Genomic DNA, 20,808 nt, shown 5'->3' on the forward strand with positions numbered 1-20,808 from the left:
GAGTGAAAGCATCAGCTGTCTGAAGTATTGGGTCCCGGACACCTGCGTATGAGAGTGTAGAATGTATGAATTACTGGAAGACATCTCATTTTATTTTGTTTGGAAATATTATTGGGAACATGTTGCTGTTAAAATTGCAAATGCCAAGATAAACGCATTACAAAACTGAACTTCAAGTCCTTTCAAGGGTGGTAGAGAGAGTTTAGCTGAGCATTCCAAAACCTTTGGAATAAAACATTGGGTTTGTGCTCAGTTTTTCCCTGTACTTGTTCCATGGTGTCCTAATATTTAACATCACATAGCACAATGGACTCGCTTCATAACCATCTGGTTGAGTACTAGATTCTTGTTTCTCTTCAATGAGAGAAAATTCATTTATTCAGAAAAGGCAAATGAGGCAGTGGACCTGGGCTGTATCACCTTAACTTGGGAAAGTTGGGAAAATTATTTCTTTGAATGCTCTCACACACAAGCAGCTCTTTGCATGCAGAAAGCTAGTATGTTATGCAAGAGGCTAGAATGTATCGCTTTAACTGCCAACGCTGTTACTAATTTTGGTTTTCAGGTTTGTCATTTATAACTTTGTCTAGCTATTTGCTGCATGTTATTAATTAAATTACTTTATTATTACATTTGTATCCCACTTTCCTTCCAGGTTTTTTTAAATAAGCATCTAGAAAATGTTTACAAATTGATTTTATCATTTTTTAATGACTACCACAAATTCAGCAGAGAAATGGGAAGGAGGCACAGGGAGAAAAGATTGGTGGGAGAGGAATTTTACAATTTATCAAGATGTGCGTACTGGCACCTCATGTTTCACCCCCCCCCCCAAAAAGACTATTGTTATACAATCCATATAAAGTGTCGTATTCTTTGACAGTGTCTCAAACTTTAATCAAGAAAGTTAAACATGTTACTTTTCTTTCTTTCTTCCCTTGCTTAGGCCCACCCAGAATTTCCGATAAAGTGGTCCATCGGCAGTCTGTGAGATTAGGAAGAACCATCAAGCTCCCTTGCCCCGTGGAGGGTGACCCCCCACCCCTTACTATGTGGATGAAGGATGGAAGAACCATCCACAGTGGTTGGACGCGGTTCAGGGTCCTCCAACAAGGGTTGAAAATCAAAGAAGTGGAAAGCGAGGATGCCGGAACATACATCTGCAAAGCCACCAATGGTTTTGGCAGCATGAATGTGAACTACACCCTGATTGTGATTGGTGAGTACCAAGAGTGCTCTTCAGAGCCTTTGAGGGCTGCAAATCTGCTCTGTAAATAATCTACCAGCCTCTAGTTAAACTAGTCTGTCCCAATATTTACAAGCGTTTGCCGCGCTGCATGTCTCTGTGTTGCAGCCAGCAGCTTCAAGATAAGATTAGCCAGCCTTGTGCCAAAGGTTGCAAACAGACGGGAGTGATGCAATAATAGCTGATCACAGCGAGTTCCACACAGGAAAGGTTGAGTGATAAGGGGAGGTCACACTGGCCTTTGTGGTTGCTGCTGGAACATAATTGTTCTCAAAACAACCCTTTCTTCAAACCCATGTTTCACCTTGGGTAGCAAGGTAGTGTGCTACCATTATTGTCAAGAATAGCGGCAGGTGCCATAACTCATAGAGTCGTAGAATTGTAGAGTTGGAAAGGGGCCGCGAGGGTCATCTCCTGCGATGAAGGAATCTTTTTCCCAATGTGGGGTTTGAACCCATGAGTCTCATGCTCTACCAACTGAGCTATATATATTATAAAGTTTTACTGGTGGCTTGAAAATACGGGGTGGGAAGAATCTATTCTGCCTGTGCATTTCACCATAATATTCTGAATGAAGACATAGGTGGTCTACAGCCACATAGGAGAACACAGAGTGGCAGGGTTCGAATAGACTAGCTCTGCCCCCCCAAATTAATTTGGGACCAGATCCAGGTTAGGTTAGCTGGAATCAGATGGGGGCAGCGGGGGTGGGTAACTATTCACCGAACTGAATAAAGCCTTCTTTGTATCCTTTTCTTTTTCTCCTCATCTTTGCAAAATAACTTTTCTCTTCGTAACCTGCCTTTCTTCTGGAAAACAGATTTTTTAGCTCTGTTTCAGAAATCATCCCCTTGGGGGGAGCATAGGTTTGATCACCCAAATTCATAAAAGAGAGAGCTGATTCACAGTGATCAAAGCTTGCTTGATTTACTCCCTAACGGGCCATGCACAGTGATGGCAGTTTGTAGATTAAGAGGATTTATAATATTCATCTGAAAATGGCACCTAATACTATGCACCGTATTTTTCGCTCTATAAGACGCACCAGACCATAAGACGCACCTAGTTTTTGGAGGAGGAAAACAAGAAAAAAAAATTATATTCTGAATCTCAGAAGCCAGAACAGCAAGAGGGATCGCTGCGCAGTGAAAGCAGCAATCCCTCTTGCTGTTCTGGCTTCCGGGATAGCTGCACATCCTGCATTCGCTCCATAAGATGCACACACATTTCCCCTTACTTTTTAGGAGTGACAAAGTGAGTCTTATAGAGCAAAAAATACGGTAGGTGGAGACTGATGGGTTTAGGTATTGATATACTTGCTACAAGGTAATTTGCTTCTGTCTGAGCTAATCCTTGCTAAAAATAGCATCTCTTCAGTGTTCTAGAACGTGTTTCTCGTTTGTACAATAGCTACGACTCACTTGGATAGTTTCTGTGTGAAAGTACTATTCCTCCTGGTGCCTCATATTTGTGGCTCACTAATGCTGTTTCTATTTAAACTCTGTTTATATTTTCTGTCAGGGGTTCCAAGCGAGCACAAGGGGTGACTGTCTGGCTCTTTCAAAAGTTTCACTTGACTCCACATTTAAAGTACATGTGGCAAAGGCTGGGTGTTAGGGAAAATGCTCTTTTTTGAAAGCTACTCATTTTGTGTGAAGTTCTGGGATATATTATTTTTTTATATATGGTGATGTGAGAACCAGGACCAACCCGTATTTCAGAAACCCTAGGATTCTGTAGAATAGATGGGAAATCCATTTCTTTTGGATCTCAGGATGCAGATCTGTTTCTATTACATTGGTACCTCGGTTTAAGAACAGTCCGGTTTAAGAACGATTCGGCTTTCAAACTCTGCAAAACCAGAAATAGTGTCCCGGTTTGAGAACTTTACCTTGATCTAAGAACGTAATCCAAACAGTGGAAGGGCACCGGCTGCAGGAGGCCTCATTAGGGAAAGCGCGCCTTGATTTAAGAATGGTTTTGGTTTAAGAATGGACTTCCAGAACGGACTAAGTTTGTAAACCGAGGTACCGCTGTACATCTCCTCTATTCTCAACAAAGCACATCCTCCCACATTAGGTGTAGAAGAAACTTGTGACAAGTTCTCTCATCCAACTTCCTCCAGGCTTTTTAAAACACCTGAATATTTCTAACGTTTCTAACTGAATTATCCTTCTTACGAGAACTGGCAATGCTTATATTCCATTCTTCTGTTTTTACCTAGTTTCTGCTGCCATCTGATCTCAGGGCCTTACAATCCAAGGATCCTTTTCTTCTTTACCTCTGCAAAAAATAAAAAACACAAGCAAACCTGTAAACTAAACCAAAAACCAGTGTTAAGTAGAATGTACAGTATCCTCCCATATCTGAGCTTAAAAGGTTTTGTGGCTTACCACAAGGTTTTAGATGCTAATTACAGTGAAGAGACAGCTTTTAATCCAAATTCACATTCCAATGATTAAGTACAAGAGTTGCTTATCTGTTACAGCAGTGGTTCCCAATTAGCTATATACAGCGGCCCCCCTGTTTTTCAAAAGCCAAGCCATGGATCCCCTATTTTTGAAATTTTTTGATACGTTTGTTGTAGTTTTTGGTATGTGAATGGTCCCCTGGACCCCCTACATCAGTGGTGTCCAAGCTTTTTTCAAAGAGGGCCAGATTTGATGAAATGAAGGGCTGTGAGGGCCAACCAAAGTTGTTAACCTTTTTTTAGGATTGAAGTTGTTGAGTTGTGGGTTGTTGTTTTTTTATTTTACCCCATGAAATAAACTGTCGCAGGTGCCGGATTAAACCAACTGGTGGGCTGGATTAGGCCCCAAAATGGACTTTGGACATGCCTGCCCTACATGGATTCCTTAGGATCAATGGACCCCTAATTGGCAACCCCTGCTAGAGAGTCATCTGTAGTCCAGAAAAACAGTGGTGCTGTATATTTTGTACAGCTTCTGCATAAAAATCGTTGCACAAAGCTCTTCTCTTCAGCTGCCACTGAATGCTTTTTTCTTATTTTCTTTTCTTTTAATACCACTGGTCATTCAGCAACTAAATATAAGTATTAAAAGTAAGCAGAGGCCCTAATATGTAGCTCTTTAATCGCTTAAAAATGAAGAGCCCGTGCAGGTACTGCCTTACAAAAGTAGTTTCTGTACAGAGAATGTAACCATTTTCAGGAGCCTGAAGGAATTTTTTCCTCTTTTTGCAATAATATGTTAAGTGATGCTTGGGTTGTTGTTTTTTAGTTATTGTCTGCAGCTTGCAAAAGTGCCTTTCTTCACTCAAGACACACATTGCCTTACCCTAAGTCATCCACAGGGCATGTGCCGTTCTTAAGAGCCACAGTTTGTGAATTCATGTGTAGGTGTATTTCATCTGCAGAGTGCAGTTGAGGATATCATCCACAAAAGCACCTAACTGTTTAAATACTCTGATCTGGAATGTTGTTTATTAGAACTCCTATTTTACCAAAAGTGTAGCTCTTGAAGGCAATAGTACAATGTCTACTGTACACAGCATTACCTTCAAAATAGCCTTTTCTTGCTAAACTGGTTATTGCTTGATTGTATTTTACAAGTTCTATGAAGTTCAATCTTTGATACTTTGGCATATATATTAAAATTTGTAATAAGAATCTGTTTTTTAAAAAATAAGACTCAGCATATATACCCACAGAGAGATACTTTGGCTGCCATTTTTTTGTTTATTCAGTATGTTTCTTGACATAGAGCCCAAAATGTCTTCTGTGTGCATAAAAGATGGTCTGTATGACAGATCTCTGGTGATCTCATTAATTGGTATCTCAAAACATCATTTTTAGCATTAAAAAGCTGTGGAAGCACATGAAATGAGAAATGTAGGTGGCACCTGACATCTCTGTTTACACTGCTGGCTTCTAAGCAAACATTTATCTGCATGGATTTGCTTCAGTTTTGGCCCTTGCTATTTGTCCAGAACCAATGGAACAAAAATTTTGAGACTTTAGAAGAAATTAAAAAGCAAACAAAAATAGGTAAGAATGAAACTCTCTGATACTCAACAATGAATATACCTTTAGCAAAGTGAAACAGCTGGCTTTAGGTGCCATGAAAGAGCAATGTTTTGATGGCTATTTATTTTATTGTTCTTGTGTTTTAATTGCCGGGGTGTTGGGGAGGTGTGTGTAGGATTTTCTGCTGCAGGTTCCACAATAACTTGGCTGGCTTTGGGTACATTTTGGGGGTGGTGTGTGTGTGTGGGGGGGAGCATTTGCTGCTTTTATCTTAGCCAGGAAAAATTCTTGGGTTGGCATTGGATCAGCATTATCTCTGTTTGAGGGGGAAGCAACATATATCCATTATAAAGAAATTCTGACTTTTCTTGTGGTAGCAGCTCATCTTATGGTCACCCAGCATTGGACGAGGCTAAGTCTACACTTTCTAAGAGGACTGGCATCAACAGTTATTGCAGGTGGCACTGAAGGAACAGTTAACAAAACATGCATGGATAAACGGAGGGTAGATGGACAGCTTTTCTGACTTATGGGCCAGCTTTGTTCAATATGCTAGGGTTGCAGAGCATGACGTATATTCCTGGTGCGCATGGATCTTTGTAAAAGGACATTCTGGGATGTCAAGTCTTTTACTTTTGAGAAGCTATTGAAATACAGAATTCTACTTACTGGGGTTGCTTTCTTTGAATGTTTTGGCAGCAGTTCTGTGTTGAAATTCCTCCTGGTGGTTGTAAATACCGTAGTTCACTTTGTGTACATGAAAAAGAATAAAACTACAGTTTTAACAAAAATCGCAGCGCTGCTACTTCATTTCTAATGCATTGGCCACATTCAGACTATTATATTGCAGCTTAATAAAGCAAGGTTTGAACAAGCCTCATGCTCCTTCATTCTTCCCAACACTCAAGCCAGAATATTATCATTTCCTGTTATGTCTGAATGAACTGAGAATCTTTGGTTAACAGCTTCTGAACAAGCCAGGATATTAAGCCAACTTTAAATCATGGCTTTATATCCTAGCTTGTTTGGAAGACATCAACTCTAGTTTCCTAGATCAGACATAATAGGTAACTGTAGTTCGTGCTAACAAGACACTTGTTTCAGATGGCAATCTACATACGCCCTCAAAAGATGTGTCTGTTTTGGCTTTCTTCTAGGAAATGAACATGGTGGCATTGCAAAGGAATTGGAGCAAGCTATAGTGGTTTAGGCCAAACCTCCCATAGCAGCAGGGCGCAGGTGGCGCTGTGGGTTAAACCACAGAGCCTAGGACTTGCCGATCAGAAGGTTGGCAGTTCGAATCCCCGCAATGGGGTGAGCTCCCGTTGCTCAGTCCCAGCTCCTGCCTACCTAGCAGTTCGAAAGCATGTCAAAGTGCAAGTAGATTAATAGGTACCGCTCTGGCGGGAAGGTAAACGGTGTTTCCGTGCACTGCTCTGCTTCACCAGAAGCGACTTAGTCATGGTGGCCACATAACCCGGAAGCTGTATGGCGGCTCCCTCGGCCAATAAAGTGAGATGAGTGCCGCAACCCCAGAGTCGGGAACGACTGGACCTAATGGTCGGGGTCCCTTTACCTTTACCTTTTACCGATAGCAGCAGCCATGAACCATCTTGTTGTCTTGATTAGTCCCTGTGACTTTTGCCATGTCTGTGGCAAGCTGATGGCTATTAATTAACTTTGGGGAAGGAAACAAAAAGGGCTTCCTCTAGCAAGCATCTTCCACTCATCATTTAATCAACTCTAAATTTCCGTATTCTGGGAAATGTCACCACCCTGTCCACGAGGGACTCTCCCGTCACCTGGCCACGAGTTCTGGTTGTTCAGAGTCCCTTTCATGACCTCCCTGCACCTCTGTGGAAGGAAAATGGTCCTTTGTCATTTTATGTCACTTTCTCATCCAGTTCTGTCAATGAGTTCACTTGTTGAGTAGTTAGACCTCATGCCCATCAGAACTCTCTTTCCTGTAACTGAACACTTCTCAGTCACCCCATTGTTCAGTCCTCCACACTCCCCTTCCCAAGCTCAGTCTCACTCTGCAGATCCCTACAGGGGGGAAAAGACTTCTGCTTCATTCTAGCTAGAACCCTCACCTAGGCCTCTTCTCTCCATCACCCTGACTCCCAGCTGTGTTTGTTGTTTACTTCAGATTAGTCAAGACCCTTGCAGGAAGCGTTCCCAAAGAAAAACCCTTTTTCTATTTTTGGAAACGTGGAGTGGATTCCCCCCTTTAAAAAAAAATGGTGAGGGCACATAAAAGTTTTCTCCATCTGTCTGCAAAGGGCCCGCCACCTGTTTCTTTAGTTGCTGTCAGAAACTTCTGACTCAGACACAGTTGTAGACCCGTAGTTCATGGTAAAGTTCAGGAGACTGATTCTGTTCAATTATACCTTTCTCAGGACGGGTACTTAACAGTGTTTTTCTCCATCTTCCTACCTCTGCCTTTCTCATGTCATTCCAAACCCTGGTGTGCTTAGGCTTGCGCTGCAAGTACAGTGGTGCCTCGCAAGACGAAATTAATCCGTTCCGTGAGGCTCTTCGTCTAGCGGTTTTTTCGTCTTGCGAAGCAAGCCCATTGACAGCTTAGCGGATTAGCGCTATTAGTGGTTTAGCGGCTTATCAGCAGATCAGCTGATCAGTGGCTTAGCGGCTTAGGAAAAGGGGGGGGGGAAGGGGAAAAAACCCGCAGGAACTCGCAATACATTTCGTCTTGCGAAGCAAGCCCATAGGGAAATTCGTCTTGCGAAGCGCCTCCAAAACAGAAAACCCTTTCGTCTAGCGGGTTTTCCATCTTGCGAAGCGTTCGTCTTGCGGGGCACCACTGTACATCTCATTCCTAGCACCTGCCAACTAGTACATCCACTACAGATAAGATATTAGTATTAGTTTCTGCCTCCCCACAGCACTAAGATCCCTGCTGTCTTCCCCGCATGCTCTGTGTAATAATAATAATAATAATAATAATAATAATAATAATAATAATAATAAATATCAATTAATACTAATAATTAGTTAATAATTAAGTAATTAAGTAATTAATAATCAATTAAGTAATAATGAATAATCAATCAATCAATAACAACAACAACAAATACTGATAATACTGATAATACTAATGCTAATGCTAATAATAATGATAATAATAATAATACTAATTTATTTGTACCCCGCCCATCTGGCTGGGTTTCCCCATCCACTCTGGGCAGCTTCCAACAAAGACAAAAAATACACTAAAATGTCACACATTAAAAACTTCCCTGAACAGGACTGCCTATGTAACTGACAATGACACATGGCTTTGGGAAATCAGGCCAGCAATGCCCACACTGGCTGCTACCACCCTTCGTCACTCACTGATACCCCCAATATTAGTAACTAGGTTCAGGATTAGCCCAAGGTAGTATGGTGGTTTTCCCAATAGTGATGTATGGAAATGAGAGCTGGACCATAAAGAAGGCTGATTGCCGAAGAATTGATGCTTTTGAATTTTGGTGCTGGAGGAGACTCTTGAGAGTCCCATGGACTGCAAGAAGATCAAACCTTTCCATAATGAAGGAAATCAGCCCTGACTGCTCACCAGAAGGACAGATCCTGAAGCTGAGGCTCCAATACTTTGGCCACCTCATGAGAAGAGAAGACTCCCTGGAAAAGACCCTGATGTTGGGAAAAATGGAGAGCACAAGGAGAAGGGGACGACAGAGGACGAGATGGTTGGACAGTTTTCTCGAAGCTACCAGCATGAGTTTGACTAAACTGCGGGAGGCAGTGGAAGACAGGAGTGCCTGGCGTGCTCTGGTCCCTGGGGTCGCGAAGAGTCGGACGCGACTAAACGACAACAAGTATGGTGCCTAAGGGACACGGGTGGCGCTGTGGTCTAAACCACTGAGCCTCTTGGGCTTGCCGATCAGAAGATCGGCGGTTCGAATCCCCGCAATGGTTGCTCGGTCCCAGCTCCTGCCAACCTAGCAGTTTGAAAGCACACCGAAAAAATGCAAGTATATAACTAGGTACCGCTCCAACGGGAAGGTAAACCGTGTTTCTGTGCGCTGCTCTGGTTTCACTGTTCCCTTGCGCCAGAAGCGGCTTAGTCATGCTGGCTACATGACATGGAAAAACTTTCTGTGGACAAACGCCAGCTCCCTCGGCCTGTAAAGCGAGATGAGTGCCGCAACCCCAGAGTCGTCTGTGACTTAACTGTCAGGGGTCCCTTTACCTTTACCTTTACCTTTACCTTTAGTATGGTGCCTGAATGTCCACATGATGACTTTCCACCCATTAATAAAGATGGTGGACAATACACTGGGATATTACAGGCCGCCCCTTTGTTTTTTATTCCATCTGTTGGTGAAATGGGGTATAATGGAAACCCACTGAAAAAACCTGCAAACACCCTTCTCTGCCCCCATTCTGCCCTTTTAAGAGACATTTCAGTGACATCTTTATGACGTTTCCGGGTCACGTCTGGGTCCGACGTGATGCACGTATAGATGGTCACACACGTATTGAACACACATAAACAGGACACTGCCTGTAATGGGAGCTGCCCTAGTGTATAGTGGTTTTCTTGTGCAGCGCCCATTAATTTAAATGGGACTTGTGTCAGAGGGTGTCCTTTTGGATAATGCCCACTGGGATCAAACCTGTCTTCTCCCATTCTTGTCATCCTTCATGGCATCCAGCATCTGTTACCTGTTATAGCCTGCACACCTTGTAGAGATGTACCGTATTTTTTGCTCTATAAGACTCACATTTCCCCTCCTAAAAAGTAAGGGGAAATGTGTGCGTGTCTTACGGAGCGAATGCAGGCTGCGCAGCTATCCCAGAAGCCAGAACAGCAAGAGGGACTGCTGCTTTCACTGCGCAGCGATCCTTCTTGCTGTTCTGGCTTCTGAGATTCAGAATATTTTTTTTCTTGTTTTCCTCCTCCAAAAACTAGGTGCGTCTTTATAGAGCAAAAAATACGGGATTTAAAAGAGAATGGGTGGAACTGGTGGGAGCAGGACTTGATTCCTCTAGTGTATGCGGGGATCAAACGTGGCCAGTGGTGATGTCAACTTTCACTGCCTGCCCCAATGTTAAATTAATAGTTATGTTCTTCTTTCCCCTTCTTTTCTTTAACGAGATTCCCCCTCCTCCCCCCCAAAAAAAAGTTTTCTTGGTTTCATTTGATTTTCTACCATGTTCAACTGTTGGGTTTATCAACATGCCATGAACCGGCCAACAAAAGACCCTCAGTTTAGAAGCAGCCTTCTCCTCCCTTCTCCTCGCCCCATGAAGTTGTAACATAGGAGTTAAGTTCAGAAGGTGACAACACCTGTTTGCAATTTAAAGGAAATGAAAAGATACTTTTTCCATGGCTATAAGCATGAAATTCATACGCATACGTATGCATATACAGTTCACCAGCGTACTCCATCCTGTGGTACACAAATGCAAACCAGAATTACTGCCAGTGTCAATTAAAACCCTTGAAGACATCTGGATATGTTTAACCCACGATTCCTTGCAGATGATTTGGAGTGTGTGTGGCGGCTGTTACATCCATGCAACTACCAAGCCTGCATATTTTAATAATTACATTTATTATTAATAGTATTATTTTGAAGGAAAGCAACGCAACATGTCAACTGGTCTGACATCTGACCTGGCCCATAAATGGCTTCCTTTTCATTAGGTGAGAGGAACTGAATCAACTGCGGGGGGGGGGGGGTTGGAAACCTGTGGCCCCTCCCATCAGCACTAGCCAGCATGGCCAATGGTCACTTGTAGTGAAACCACAGGCTCCCCACTCTCTTCTAGGCCAAACTCCTTTCTGTTGTGTGCATTTCTTTCATGCGACGCAAAAGACATTGTCCTTCAACAATATGTGCTTTCAGTTGCAGAAGATTTCTGGGCCCTCTCAGTTTACCACCATCAAAGCTTTAAAGCCCTAAACGGCCTCGGTCCAGTATACCTGAAGGAGCGTCTCCACCTCCATCGTTCTGCCCGGACGCTGAGGTCCAGCGCTGAGGGCCTTCTGGCAGTTCCCTCATTGTGAGAAGCAAAGCTACAGGCAACCAGGCAGAGGGCCTTCTCGGTAGTGGCACCCGCCCTGTGGAATGCCCTCCCACCAGATGTCAAAGAGAAAAATAACTACCAAACTTTTAGAAGACATCTAAAGGCAGCCCTGTTTAGGGAAGCTTTTAATGTTTAATAGGTTACTGTATTTTAGTGTTTTTGTTGGAAGCCACACAGAGTGGCTGGGGAGACCCAGCCAGATGGGCGGGGTATAAATAATAAATCATCATTATTATTGTTATTTATCAAAGACAGCAAGTGACAGTTTTTAATGATACAGAAACATCAGTGTGCATGATGCTTTATGGAGTAACATTAACAAACTTTCTACCCTTAGGAACTTAGCATTTCGGGTGGGGTGGGGTGGAAAGGAAGACAAGGTTGAAAGAGATGACCTTTTAAACCTGCCAGCAACAGATTTTTTAATGTGTTCACCCCAAATGTGCTGCATTCATTAGCATCTGCCCAGCTCCAGAGACTCTGTGACTGCAGGTTTCTGTTTGTTGTCAGCTTCACTGCTTGTAAGGTATCCTACAACTGTGGTTTGGTTGCACAACAAGGAGGTTGAGATGTCAAGATGTTAAAAGCATGGGGGCACCATCTGCCAAACTGCCTCCACCCATAAGGTGTCAGCTTCCGTTGTTTCAATTCCTCAGAGTAGCAGCTGCCCCCAACCCTCTAACCAAGCAAAATAAATAAATAAACAAATAAAACTTGTAAGAGAAGTAAGCCGATGTGCACTAAGAAATGTCCCACCTTTTTACATCTTCCAAGATAAGCCTGGGGTGTTTAAGAGGGTACATCTTTAAGTCAGAAGGCTGGAAGAAGAGAAATCAATCCTGTTAGAAAATTACATTGGAGTCTCCTTCTTTGGAGGTCTTTAAGCAGAGGCTTGACAACCATATGTCACGAGTGCTCTGATGGTGTTTCCTGCTTGGCAGGGGGTTGGACTCGATGGCCCTTGTGGTCTCTTCCAACTCTATGATTCTATGATTTCTCTGAACTTTTTCTTTTGTGAGAAAGCCTCCATCTTTCTCCTTGTTCCACTGCTGTGATTTCGTGTTCCTGTACAATAAGAAAAACAGTGAAAACAATGTGATTGTTTTGAACACTTAACTAAATGGCTGGCAGTTCTTTCATAAAACTGAATCCAGTAAGATAAGCCACTGCTTTTCCATCCCAGAAGACCCGCAACTAGAGTCTCTTCCCTGCTTTCTTTTAGCTTTTTCTCAAATACATGTTCCCTCTTCATGGAAAATTAGAAGCTCAAAGCAAGTTGTGCCAGGGGAAAAGATGGAAAATTCTCATAGCTTTAAGGATTTAAATTAGCCCAGTGTTGAAATAAGGAGGGAGGGGTGCTTTGCAAACTTTCATGCATTTCTACACCATTTGCAAAGGTTGCAATGCTATTCACAATGACATGATGGATGGAGAGAAGGAGGGATGTGCTTTTACCTGATGCAGTCATTCTACAGAAGGGGTAGAGAAGTGAATCCAGCCAGTGTGATGAAGCCCAAGAGATTCCTCTTATACCCTCTTTGTTGCCCAAATGCAACACAACAGCCTTGTACAGCTGCCAGCGCGTCTGGTCGTTTCTGGTCGTTGCTGCCACCACCCTCCTGCTTACTCCCATAGCCTCAGATGGGGAAGGAATCTGGGATGTACTAATAACAATAATAATAATAAATTTTTATTTATACCCTGCCCTCCCCAGCCAAGACCGGGCTCAGGGCAGCTAACAACCAATAATAGAAACAAGTTGATTAAAATACAATTTAAAAGATTAAAATGCAACATCAAAACATTCGGATGCAGCCTCTTCACAGGAGGAGAAAGGAAAAAGAAAGAGGGGGAGGGAATCAAACTGATTCTAAGCCAAAGGCCAGGTAGAACAACTCTGTCTTACAGGCCCTGCGGAAAGAAATCAGATCCCGAAGGGCCCTGGTCTCATGCAGTGGCGTAGCGTGGGGGGTGCAGGGGGGGCCGGCCACACCGGGTGCAACATCTGGGGGTTAGGGTTTGGCGGGCGCAAATCCACGGGTTAGGGGGCGTAAATTACTTGCCTTGCCCCGGGTGCTGACAACCCACGTTACGCCACTGGTCTCATGAGACAGAGCGTTCCACCAGGCCAGAGCCAGTGTTGAGAAGGCCCTGGCTCTGGTTGAGGCTAATCTAACTTCTTTAGGGCCCAGGACCTCTAGGGTGTTGCTATTTATGGACCTTAAGGTCCTCCGTGGGGCATACCGGGAGAGGCGGTCCCGTAGGTACGAGGGTCTACTAAAGCAATTCCTTTTTAAAAGGTTCAGAGCCAGTGCACCAGCACTCCTCACTTCAACCTACAGCGTTTTGGTTCATTCGGAGTGTAATAGCAGCCTGCTGCTCTCCGAGTCTCTCCCGGACCTCAGAAGAATGCGCTGGCGACTTGCAATGCCAACCCTAAACTCCCAGGAGCCCGAATGCCAATCATCTGGGCACATGGGGATTCTGAAACCCTGAGATTGGCAACTACACACTCCTCAGCAGTCATATTGAGGAACTTTAGGGGGAAAGCAGGCAGAAGGTTCCAAACATAATGCAAAATAAAAAAGAGCACTGTGGCTCTAAACCTAGCTTACGCACTGCACTCGTTCTTCAAGCTCGAGCGCAAAGAATCAGGAAGGCTAGTGAGCATCATGGAAGATCCAGCTTGGAATCCTGGTGCTAGAAAGGGAACTGGATCCCCCTCAGGTTGGGAGGGGAACACGCTGCAAGAAACAGCTCAGCTTTTTAAAAGCCTATCTCATGGGAGGGGGGACCCTAATCCTGACATACCTTGGTAGGAGATATGTACCTACTAGACTTGGGGAAACGAAGGGCACCTCAGGACCTTTCTTCACAAGCAGTGAGTCAGATCCTTATCTCCCCCACCCCACTGGGCCATATATATATATATATATAGACACACACACACACACACACACACACACACACACACACACACAGTGGTGCCTCGCAAGACAAAAAGAATCCGTTCCGCGAGTCTCTTCGTCTTGCGAAGCAAGCCCTTTAGCGGATTAGCGCTATTAGCGGCTTGCGGCTTAGCGGATCAGCTGATAAGCGGCTTAGCGGCTTAGAAAAAGGGGGGGGGGGAAAAACCCACAGGAACTCACAAGACATTTTCGTCTTGCGAAGCAAGCCCATAGGAAATTCGTTTTGCGAAGCACCTCCAAAACGGAAAACCCTTTCGTCTAGCGGGTTTTCCGTCTTGCGAGGCATTTGTCTTGCGGGGCACCACTGTGTGTGTGTGTGTGTGTGTATATATATATATATTAGTTTTTTTAACATATCATTTTCAACAGTAATTAAACATACTTTTACATCTTCTTCAAATTTTTGACTTCCATCCATCCTGTCTGAAAATTTTCCAATCTTAATCTCTCAGTATGCATTTCTTATCTTCCCTATTACATTTCAAACTCATAACCAATATCTCTATCCTTTTCTACTTTGTAACACTCCCTATATTTCTCCCTACAAAACTTCTTGCAGTCCTACTAGCGTAATTTCTTGATTACAGTTGCTCTTCAAATAATTCATATACTTCTTCCAATCTTCTGTAAATCTCTGGTCCCGCGGGTTTCGAATCCTTCCTGTCATTTTGTCCAAGTGTGCATAGTCCATTAATTTCGTCTGCCATTCTTCTTTTGTCGGAATTTCTTCTCGTTTCCATTTCTGGGCTAACAATACTCTTGCCGCAGTTGTTGCATATAAAAACAATTTAACATCTTGCCTATTAATGTCCTGACCTACAATACCAAGTAAAAATGCTTCTGTTTTTTTTTTTTATTAAAATGTATATTTCAACATCTGGGCCAAGTCTGACAGGAGGCCGGGGCTGCCGATCTGCCAGTCACAATGACATCTGGTGCTCACACAATCGGCTGGGAAGGGATAGACAATTCTCTTGACAGGGAAGGGGCCTGGCCTGCATCTTGCTCTCTCCAGGGAGACCCTAGGAATCTTTCCAAGACAAGTAAGAGCGCCGCACCAATTCCTAGTACCGTTCACTGTGCTGGGCTTGTCCTGCAGTAGTGTCTCCTGCCAGCTGCAAGCCCATTCTCTCCTTTTCTTTTTAGCCAGTACTTTGACAGGGAAAGTGACTCTGGAAGAAACCTGGGCTATAGTTCTCGATAAAGTTGGACTGAATGAAGGAGGTGTGATCAATCACTTTCTTTTTTCAAACCCTTTGCCAACCTGGTGCCTTCTAGGTGTTCTGGAGATTAACTTTCATCATCCTGAGTCAGCACAACTTTGCTGGGTGAGGCTGATGTGCTTTGTGGTCCAAAACATCTGGATGGCACCAGGTTGCTGATGGCTTTGCTGGGCAATACATGTTTGCCATTAAAAGGCAGTGGATGGCAAACCAACCAGCCAACCAACCAACCAACCAAGCCACTAAAAAAATTGAATGATGTGAGCTGCATAATAATAATAATAATAATAATAATAATAATAATAATAATAATTTATTTATACCCCGCCCATCTGGCTGAGTTTCCCCAGCCACTCTGGGCGGCTCCCAATCAAATGTTAAAAACAGTACAGCATTATGCCATGTGCAAATTTTATGAGTATGGACAAAAGGTTGCATAATTTTTTCTGCTTTTGTTCTGTTGTGAGGTGGGACAAAGAGCTATACAGGTTATAGGAGCACTACAGGAGAAAAACTTTTATCATACTTTTAATTACATCTTTCAGTTACACTATGTAGAATTGTTTTACAGGATCCCATAGAGTGACGGATTATTCACCAGCTCTCTGCATACAACCGACTTCTCAGTGTCAGATTAGATGTTCCTCTAATTGCAACCATGTCTGGGTTTTGGGGAAAAAATCTAAAGCAAAGATCAGGAACACCAAACTCTCATTTCCCCACCACCAGGAAAGCAGCCCATAGGGAGGTGACGTTTAACCCTCCCCAAGCATTATCCCAATGGTAGTTGAGCAGGGATAACTTCCAGCTGTAATGGGGTTGCCTCTGGGGATGGAAGGGTTAAACCTCCACACCCTGTCCATTTCAGTCCAAGTAAAAGTTACCCCCTCTCACTAGAATTTCAGTTTACAAAACCCATGGCTGCTATCCAGACAATTGGATTAACACTTACTTTGGCCCCTTGGAGTCTGGCTTGCTTGACAAGGCTTGCTGTTTTCCAAACTTGGTGAGTAAAAGGCAAGTCTAAAATACCACTGAAATATATGTCAAAATATGTATTTTCAGTACTGCTCAGTTCTGATCAGAGAGTTGTCCTTCAGAGGAAAAGATGCTAGGTAGAGCTTAGGGTAGAAGAAGTAAAAGTGTGAAAAGGTTTTCAAAAGGGAAAAACCTCACTCCACTGGTGTGATTTTTCCCATGTGCAAGACAAACTGTAAAAAGGTATATATATATATACTTTATGGAATAGCAGTTTGGCTTCTTGGTGAATGCTTTAAATATCCTTCCTGATGGTCCTATAACACCTTGAGGCACTTGTCCTTTGGGAGTGGAGATGAATTAGAACCCATAAAAATTTCCATGTCTGGTCAGGAGGGTTACCTTGGGTAATTTTGTTTCCGAAATGGAGCATAGGCAGTCCATTCTGGAAGCTCAACAGTAGTTGAATTGAGGCAAATGCAAGCAGTAGTTCATGCATGAAAAGAACCTTTGTAGAGAATCATTTAAGGAATAAGTCCAGAGAGCAATGATCTTAATTTGCAGCTCCTTGTGCATTTAAAATGGGCTTGCATAACTGTTAGAGAACTGTTAACGAAAATGAATCTATTTTATATATTTGTCTCCCATTAGGAAGGAAAAGCTCTCTCTCATTTGTGTGTGTGTGTGTGTGTGTGTGTGTGTGTGTGCGCGCGCGCGCGCGAGTGTGCATGGGGGGGCATATGTGTGTGTGATTTCTCCCCACCTCCCCCCAGTGCTTTACTCCAAAGCAATTTACTTATGTGAACAGAGTTTGGCTAGGAGAAAAGCACCTGGTGAGACTAACTGCGGCTCCAAGATTGGAGGGAGGTTTCACTGCATTCACTCACATGCCCTTTGGCCCTTGAAATAATTCCCATCCCGAGAAGTGAATGGGGACACCCAAGTTTAACAGTGTGGACCTATTGCCATCATATCTGGAGGTAACAGCCATGTCAGTGCCTGGCGTGCTCTGGTCCATGGGGTCACGAAGAGCCGGACACGACTAAACGACTAAACAACAACACATGTTGACCCACATGTTTTGCCTTCTCATATGCCCATGGAGAGGGACACGGGTGGCGCTGTGGGTTAAACCACAGAGCCTAGGGCTTGCCGATCAGAAGGTCGGCAGTTTGAATCCCCGCGACGGGGTGAGCTCCTGTTGCTCGGTCCCAGCTTCTGCCAACCTAGCAGTTCGAAAGCACGTCAAAGTGCAAGTAGATAAATAGGTACTGCTCTGGCAGGAAGGTAAACGGCATTTCCGTGCGCTGCTCTGGTTCGCCAGAAGCAGTTTTCACATGACCCAGAAGTTGTACTTCTACTCCCTTGGCCAATAAAGCGAGATGAGTGCTGCAACCCCAGAGTCAGCCACGACTGGACCTAATGGTCAGGGGTCCCTTTATCCTTTACCTTTATGCCCATGGAGACACGTGTTTGTGAAACGTGGAACACTTATAAACACCAGCTCCTCAAAAGATTCCATCAATGATGTCTCCTAAATTTTTTACACATCACTTGGGAAGACAGGCGAACTAATGCCAGTGTACTGGAAGAAGCAAAGATCACCAGTGTCGAAGTGATGATGCTTCAACATCAACTTCGTTGGACTGGTCATGTTGGGCGGATGCCTGATTATCGTCTTCCAAAGCAGCTACTCTACTCTGAAGTGGAAAACGTAATGCTACTGGTCAACAAAAGAGATTTAAAGACTCTCTCAAGGCAAATCTTAAAAATGTAGTATAAACACCGACAACTGGGAAACACTGGCCTGCGAAGTGCTCCAATTGGAGAACAGCCTTTACCAAAGGTGTCATGGGCTTTGAAAGACACTCAAACTCAGGACGAAAGGGAAAAACGTGCTAAGAGGAAGGCACGCTTAGCAAATCCACACCGTGATCAACTTCTGCCCAGAAACCTATGTCCCCACTGTGGAAATACGTGTGGATCCAGAATTGTCTCCACAGTCACTTACAGACTCACTGTTAAATCTGTGTTTATGGAAGACAATCTTACTCAGCTACGAGTGATCACCAAAGGGGGAGGGGGAGGGGGAGGAGGATATAGGGCCTTTTTAATATATTTTTTGACAGCTAGCACCACAACATCTAGTTTGTTCTTGCTCAGAACTGCTTCACACACCTGCTTTTACATCGTAAGTTGGTTTGACTGGTAGTGCCTGCACTGGAGTCTCCAAAGAGTGGGGGAGCAGTGGTCAGAGTGCAGTACAGTCATTGCAGCACTGCACACCTGGCTTCCTGATGCTGAGCATTGTTGCTGCCTACTGGGAGAGTAAGGGGCAAGCCCGTTGAACCTCTGCTCTCCAGGTGTGGTGGTAGGAGCCAATCCGACCCTGCGCTGAGCTCCCCACTCTTCTCCTTCTCCTCCCAGTTGGTAAGCGGCAGTGATGCTCACCAGTGGGAAACCAGGTATACAGTGCTGCCCTACCTGTGCCGCCTCTCCATCCTTTTGCTACCTGAGATCCTGTAACTGGATTGATCCTGTAACTGGGTTGAAACTTGGAGTATGCAGAACATCTGCTCTGCTACGGAACCACGTGATTTCCCTAAGAATGGCTGCCTTTCTCATCGTGTCGCACGCAGTGAATATGTCCCTTGGGGAAAAGAGCAAGTGTCTCTCAAGGTGACCTGATAGTACTGAAAATGAAAATTGGAAAAACAATATGTACAGCCCATTCTGGTTAAGGACACACATCTTGCTGTAGTTGCTGGCATAAAAAGAAACCACCAGCCACTCGGAACCTCTCTTGTGCAGAGGAGGCAGAATATTTGGGTGGCCATAAATCTTAGTATGCTACAGAATATAGAACCGCTGAGTTGAGAGCAGGCACAGGGCTTTCGTTAGCACTGTGGTCTAAAACCACTGAGCCTCTTGGGTCACAGCGGAATGAGCTCTTGTTGCTCTGTCCCAGCTCCTCCTACCAACCTAGCAGTTCAAAAGCATACCAGTGCAAGTAGATAAATAGGTACCACTGTGGTGGGAAGGTAAACAGCGTTTCCATGCATTCTGGTTTCAGTCACGGTGTTCTGTTGCTCCAGAAGCGGTTTAGTCATGCTGACCACATGACCCGGAAAGCTGTCTGTGGACAAACACTGGCTCCCTCAGCCCGAAAGCGAGATGAGTGCCGCAACCCCATAGTCGCCTTTAACTGGACTTAGCCATCCAGGGGTCCTTTACCTTACCTTTACCTTTTATAGGGTTAGCTATGAGCAAAGCTACAGCAGGCATTTGACCTGCTCGTGTGGTGTTGGATTAAGCCCTGTTACCTCTTCAGCCTCCGATACCTCCTCCTCCCAGTCTGCCCCCTTTTCTCCCTCTGACTACTCATCATTGTCCCACCACCAATCCCCTGGCACTGAGCCTTCTTCTCTTGGGGGTTCCTCAGCTGGTTCCTCTCCTGCAGAGAACCTGCCCCCTCAGGTTCCCAGAGCCTTTAGCAGTCCTAACAGGCAGAACAGGAAGCGGATGGTAAAATGCAGCACGGCAGCAGTCTACCTGGGCAGGTGCGTGGTGGCTGTTATCTTTTTACAGTACCATTCTGCTTTCACCTTTGTCCACCTGGCTGTTGATGTCTTGGGTGCATTTCTGCCCTACTTTAAAACATAAAAAGTTGAAATGCTAAGCATCTGGATAGGCTTGTCTAAACAGGAATGTTTTTATCAGGCTCCGAAAGGAATACAATGAAGATACCTGCTTGATAGACAGGGAGTTCCAAAGTGCAGGCCCTCCATGCTTCAATTTTATCGCAGTTTGGCTCAGTCCACAATGTCGCGCCTGGGTCATGCCTCTGCGATGTCTAACTTTAGCCACAGTATGCTGAGAGAAAGTAGGATTAAACAGAGAAGAGAGGCTGACAATTTTTGGCTTTGCTTTTAGCCGGAAGCTAAAATCGCTTGTAGCTTTCCAGCACCACAGAGAGAGAGAGACACTGAATGGTTAGTATTTTCGGAACATCTTTTTTTCTTACAATAGCCAGCCAACTGCAAGATTTAATGTGAGTCTGGCAGATTGATTTACAAAGCACTCTTACAGATTCATTCTGCTCCAACATACCAGAATGTGACAATTAAGCCAACATCTGGAATTCATTGGTGCAACAGATCCTAAGTAAACATTATAGCACTCTTGATTTCCTCGGTGCTGGATTTCCTCTTGCTACCACAGCTTAACTAGTGTTGTTCTGTCAGATAGGGCTAATGATAAAAGCAGAGCAAATGCAAGAGTTGTAATCCAGGCCTGTTTGCACCATCTCCCTTTAACAGTCTGTATCATAGGGACGCGGGTGGCGCTGTG

At 44.2% G+C, this 20,808-nt stretch overlaps 1 protein-coding gene and 1 long non-coding RNA gene across 2 annotated transcripts in view; both read left to right on the forward strand.

Moving 5' to 3' along the window:
• FGFRL1 (fibroblast growth factor receptor like 1) overlaps positions 1-20,808 on the forward strand; it is a 175,908-nt gene that overhangs the window by 78,719 nt on the left and 76,381 nt on the right. Inside the window, exon 3 of the mRNA XM_081860981.1 lies at positions 947-1,219. Within this exon, the coding sequence (XP_081717107.1) occupies positions 947-1,219 (273 nt within the window). The remainder of the gene's footprint in view (positions 1-946; positions 1,220-20,808) is intronic.
• LOC309341514 overlaps positions 13,074-20,808 on the forward strand; it is a 42,702-nt gene continuing 34,967 nt past the window's right edge. The window contains exons 1-2 of the long non-coding RNA XR_014156361.1: positions 13,074-13,242; positions 13,399-13,552. This is a non-coding gene — a long non-coding RNA (uncharacterized lncRNA). The remainder of the gene's footprint in view (positions 13,243-13,398; positions 13,553-20,808) is intronic.

The sequence above is a fragment of the Podarcis erhardii genome, assembly GCF_964252035.2.
Source record: "Podarcis erhardii genome assembly, chromosome: 5".
In the NCBI taxonomy this organism is placed as follows: domain Eukaryota; kingdom Metazoa; phylum Chordata; class Lepidosauria; order Squamata; family Lacertidae; genus Podarcis; species Podarcis erhardii.